This window comes from Oryzias melastigma, linkage group LG4 (genome assembly GCF_002922805.2).
Source record: "Oryzias melastigma strain HK-1 linkage group LG4, ASM292280v2, whole genome shotgun sequence".
Lineage (NCBI taxonomy): Eukaryota > Metazoa > Chordata > Actinopteri > Beloniformes > Adrianichthyidae > Oryzias > Oryzias melastigma.
Window position 1 is genome coordinate 29,861,580 of NC_050515.1, and position 6,000 is coordinate 29,867,579.

The 6,000-nt window shown below is 41.2% G+C and overlaps 1 protein-coding gene across 1 annotated transcript in view; it reads right to left on the reverse strand.

Annotated features, from left to right (window-relative positions):
* ncanb (neurocan b) overlaps positions 1-6,000 on the reverse strand; it is a gene marked incomplete at its 5' end in the record, with an annotated part of 125,724 nt that overhangs the window by 51,362 nt on the left and 68,362 nt on the right. Inside the window, 1 exon segment of the mRNA XM_024258925.1 lies at positions 4,755-4,871. Within this exon segment, the coding sequence (XP_024114693.1) occupies positions 4,755-4,871 (117 nt within the window).

Genomic DNA, 6,000 nt, shown 5'->3' on the forward strand with positions numbered 1-6,000 from the left:
TTGGAATTTACTAAGATTTTTTAGGCAATTTTGGAATTAAACTAATATTTCAGCTCCATGATAGTCTTAGTGAAGACTTTCCTCTCTCCAGTCACTTCTTCCAGCTCCTCTGGGGAAATCCTGGGGTTTCTCAGCCCAAGAACCTAAAAACCCATCCAGGAGTTGACCTGTTTAGTAGACGTGTCTAAAGCTTTAGTTCCTAGCTACTTAATTTTATAAAATAATTCCACATGTCACTTATTATATCCCATGAGCTGAAACAGTGCAGAGGTTTGGCTTTTGCATCTCTGAATGTATAACATTACTGAGGAAGTTTAGCCTAAAATGGGAGTTTTTTTTCCTAAATAATCTGTGGACATGTAATGGTTAAAGAAAAACATTTTTACTTCAAAAACAGCATTGTACTTTTATGAACAACTGTGGTAATGAGCTGTAAAATGTAATAATCCTTCCTTCCCGGTAACATTGATTAATATTAAATCAATGGGGAAACAGATGTTTAGCAGTTTAATCCACAGGACACTTCAGGCGCACTAGGAGAGACACTTGGCCTATGAGAGAAAGACGCTTGAGAGGAAACTCAAGAGATACAAGTGATTTGTTTGTGTGACAAATGATTTACAAATGTGTATTTCACAACCATTAGTCTTCTAGCTCCATAAAAAAAGATGAGTTTATTTAGAATTTAAGGTAAACTGACCCTCTACATACGTGCAAACATCTTTGTGCTGCAAATAATGAGCATTTATCATGATTCCACATGCATGTTGGTAACTGAATGTAATGTAGATTTGAATAAAGGCAGTACATTCAGTACATTCATGTGTACTTGCTGAACAATTTATTAGGTCCACCTTGCTAGAATCAAGTTGGACCCTTCTGACTTCAGAACTGCTTTATTCCTTGGTGCCATAGATTCTACAAGGTTCTGGAAACATTCCTCAGAGAGTTTGGTCCATATCAACATGACAGCATCACAGCTGCTGCAGATTTGTTAACTGAACATCCATGATGCTCATCTCCTGTTCCTCCACATCCCAAAGGTTCTATTGGGTTCTGGTGACTGTGGAGGTCATTAGAGTCCAGTGAACTCATCGTTCTAGAAACCAGTCTGAGATGATTCCAGTTTATGACATGGAGTCTTATCCTGCTGGAAGTAGCATCAGAAGATGGTACTCTGTGGTCATGAAGGGATGGACATGGTCAGAACAATACTCAGGTAGACTGTGGGGTTGGAACCATGATCAGTTGGTACTGAGGGGTCCAAAGTGTGTCAAGAGAATATCTCCCACACCATGACACCACCACCACCAGTCTGAACCATTGATACAAGTCAGGATGATCCATGATTTCATGTTGTTGGTGTTAAATTCTGACCACCTGAATGTAGCAGAAATAGAGACTCATCAGACCAGACAATGTTCTTCCATCTTCTATTGTCCAGTTTTGGTGAGTCTGTGTGAATTGTAGCTTCAGTTTCCTGTAGCTGACAGCAGTGATACCTGGAGTGTTCTTCTGCTGCTGTAGTTCATCTGCATCTTGTGTGTTCAGAGATGTTCTTCTGCAGACCTCGATTGTAACCATTTCAGTTCCTGTTGTCTTTCTATCAGCTGGATCCAGTCTGGACATTCTCCTCTGACACCAACAAGACATTTCACCCATAGAACTGCAGCTCTCTGGATATTTTCTCTTATTCTGACCATTCTCTGTAAACCCTACAGACGGTTGTGGGTGAAAATCACAGTAGATCAGCAGTTTCTGAAATCCTCAGACCAGCCCATCTGACACCAACAACCATCTTCAAGGTCACTTCACTCGCCTTTCCTCCTCATTCTGATCCTGGTTTGAACTGCAGCAGATCTTCTGGACCATGTCTATATGTCTAAATGCATTGAGTTGCTGACATGTGATTGGCTGACTAGAAATGTGCATTAACGAACAGTTTGACAGGTGTGCCTAATAAAGCGGCATGAGTGTATCTGATCATAAGTTAAAATGTTGGAGAGAAAGGGCCATATCTGACCACTGCCCAAAACTTTAATATCTATCCAGTGTTCTAATGTTTATCACAGGAGTTCTGTTTTAACCCGTGTAAAATGAAATCCACAAAGAAAGATCATAGTAAAACTGTAAAACTCCTCACTACACACTTGCACAGACATATTTTCACACTTTGCTTAAACTCTTAAAGTTAAAACATTAATTAGTAAAAACAAATACAGTATTATAGAAAGAAAACAATGATCTCAAGATAAAATGCTAATGTAGATTTTGGAACTTGTACGTATCCATACAGAAGACATGACACACAGGAGATTGATTGACAAGATCTACAGCCAATCAAAATGCAGAACAGAGCAGACAGTTCATTTAAAAATACACAAATAAATAAACAAATAAATAAATAAATACACATGTGGTATGGCACTAAAATAATTGCAAAACAGTGAGACCACAAAAGGTGAACCATGACCACAATGTGAAGGAGGCTGATTTTCCTATGAGAATTTTCTAAAAGATTTTCCATTTTGATTCGGTGGCCACTGTCACTGGCCACTGTCTGGATTGGCAAAAAAGTATTTAATGTAGCAAAGTTATTGAAAGTGATTGAAACTTAAGTCTCCGCATTCAGTGCGAACGTACCTTACGACTCTAACTACTAACATAGCTAAGACCAAAGAGCTGTCCAAAGACACCAGAGACTAAATTGCAGACCTCCACCAGGATGGAAAGGACTACGGGTCAATTGTCAAGTGGTTTTGTGAAAAAAGATCCACTGCTGGAGCAATTCTTAGAAAATGGACGAAGCTAAACATTAACTTTCAATCTATCTCGGACTGGAGCTCCATGACAGATGGGAAAAGTCATGAGGTCAGATGAGACCAAAATAGGACCTTTTTGTCTGAATTCCACTGGAATTCCAGTGGTCGGCGTGTTTGGAGGAACAAGAATGATGAGAGCCATCCCAAAAACACCATCCCTACTGTGAAGCATGGGGGTGGTAGCCTCATGCTAGGGGGTGTTTTTCTGCCCATCAGGCAGAACGACTGAACTGTAGTAAGGAGAGGGTGACTGGGACCATGTACTGAGAGATTTTGGGGAACAACCTCCTTCCCTCAGTCAGAGCATTGAAGATGGCTGTGGCTGGATCTTCAACATGACCCAAAGCACACAGCCAGGAGAACCAAGGAGTGGTTCTGGAAGAAGGAGATCAGGTTCTGGAGTGGTCTAGTCAGTCCAGACCTGAACTAAAAAAAAAAATCTTTGGAGGGAGCTCAAACGACACCCCAGAACCCTGACTGATCTAGAGAAGATCTGTGAGGAGGAGGGGACCAAAATCTCTCCTGCAGTGCTAAACTGGTGAAGGAAACGTTTGACCTGTGGAATCACAAAGACTACTGAACCACATATTAACATTGATTTTCTCAGGCGTTCAAATACTTATTTGCAGACAAATACATCATTTAAAAATCATGCAATGTTTCAAAAATGCACAGCATCTATCCTTCAGTTTCCTCCTTTTGTGACAGATGTGTCAGAGCGCTCACTGTCTCATAATTTCTGGTTCTGCTCTTTCCTGACTGGATATTGGTCTAAAATATTCAACTGGTTTTCTAAGAAACCTCTCCATCCTGAAGCAGAAATTGCCATTTTTGGCTGCTCAAAGACAATTAGGAATATTCCTGCAACAATGCATCGACCTCTGGAGCTGGGAATGATAGTGGCCAAGAGACTCATACTACAGGAATGGAAATCCCCTGTTGCTCCTTCTTTCCAACAATGGATCACTGATATGCTTTCTATCATACAAATGGAAAAACTCAGATCCTCAAGAAACTGCTCATTAACCACCTTTCCAGATACCTGGGGACCATTTCTTTCACCTGGAAGCGGTCAGAGCGGAGCGAGGTCAAAATAATCTGGAGGAGGGGAAGAAAGAAACCCTGACGGATTTTATCCTGCCAACCTTTTGTATTTATCGTCTATTTTCCTTTGGGACTGACACAATGCTTTACACACATCTGAACCTGTGTTTGTCTGGGTTTTGTTTATAGATGGAAAACGCAAAAACAATATTTAAAAAAATATATATCTTGCAATGTGATTTCCAGATTCTACTTTCAGATGAAAATGTCAGACAAATCCATCATTTCTAAGTGAGAGAACCTGCAAAATCATAGGATTTAAAATACATCTTTGCCTTACTGTATGCACACAAACATGCTTGAACATGGACTCCTTCTCACATACAGAAGTACACATGTACTCACATGTTCACGTAAATGCACTCACGCACAAACACAGGTTGTTCTGCCTAAATCACTGAACCGTCCGTTTTTAACCGTCAGAATTTCCCATTTGGTAGCTGAAAGGTGAAAAGATGAGCTGCCTCCTGCTCCTGGGGCAGAGGGAGAAAACATGTGCGCTCAGGCAGAAAAAATGGCATGCACAGTTGAGCACATGCCCCCTTACCAGCCACTGGCACAAAAGACTGCTGCAGCATATGGATATTCCCCCGTCACGTTCTATCAGGAAGCTTGATCTAAAACTGCTGGACTTGTCAGCAAAACGTTCTGATAAGATCCAGCAAATCCTAAAGTGATGGGATTTCCTCATGAATTCCTCTGCTGAATCCTGAACCAGCATATACATACTGTATGTCTTTAAACCTCATGCTGCAGAGCCACAGCATGTGTCTGCAGCTGCTGACCTTTCAGGACTCTGCGCTTTGACTTGACTCAGTAGTGACTCACCGATCTCGCAGTTCTCTCCAGAGAAGCCCTGAGGACAGTAGCAGCTGTAACTATCACCTTCTTGCAGACAGCTTCCACCATGGAGACAAGGGTTGGTCTGGCAGGGGTTGTTTTCCACTGAGAGAAAGACAGTAAAGCAGAGTTATGAGGATTGGTACATAAACTGAGTTTTTTCTGCTTTTTATTATCTCTCCCAAAATGAAAAAACAATATTAGGTTCAAGAATAAAAACATTAGTTATGCTGTCAGTATTTTTCAGCTCTCTTTATTATTTTGCACTAGAGCTGTGAATGTTGACGCATTAACACGCACGACTAATAGAACATAATTAATTTGTTAATATGTGTTAACGCTCTCAGGCATCCTGCTGTGCAGCTGTGACATCAGCGTAATAAAACTGTCTAAAATAAACTTAAACTTTTATTATATTCAGTGATTGAGATTTTATTAAATTAAAGAGATAAAAGGGCATTTATTTGTAGTTGTTGCATAAAAGCAATCTTTTATTTTGATAAACAAGGCAGAGAACGAACGTCAGTCTGACGGCTGTGATGCAGCAGCAGTGCATCTGCTATGAGGGGCGGAGCTAAACAGAGCTGTCTGCTATTAGAAACCAACAACGAGGAAATCAGTGGCGGCCCGTCAGGGCCTGCAAGGCCTTCTCTGCTGGCCTAAAAATATCTGAATCACAGACTGATATTAATTATTTATTTCCGTGAATACGTATTCTCTAATTCCAAATGCTCTGTCTTCGTCCTTTCATTGCTGTCTCCCTGGTTGCGCTGCTTCCAGACGTGTATTTTCCTATTTAAGCATTAACCAATCACATTGCAGCACCATTTGTTGCTAGGGTCAAAGAAATCTGCCCGGAGGCCTTCACAATCAGTTCTGCGGGCCCTGTAGCATAAAATAATTGTCGACCAAACTGTTGCTTCAACCAATCAGATTTGGAGTAGGCGACACGAAGGCCCTCTAGCAGGCGCACGGAAACGTCAGCATTTTCACGCGCTTTGATTGGAAAGTCGGAGAGTGTACTAGGCAGAGCTAGCAAACTGCATCTGTAGCGACTCAGCGAGCTGCACCAGCAAATGTATCGAGTGGATTTAATAGCTTTACTGTCAAAGCCATTTTCCAGACGGACTTTTCAAGAAAAGCTAGACATTGTTAAGCAAAGTCGGGCAACTCTGAAGCTAGCAAGCCTGTCACAACCGGGAGAAGGATTTGAACGTCACTTTCAGTCCTAACT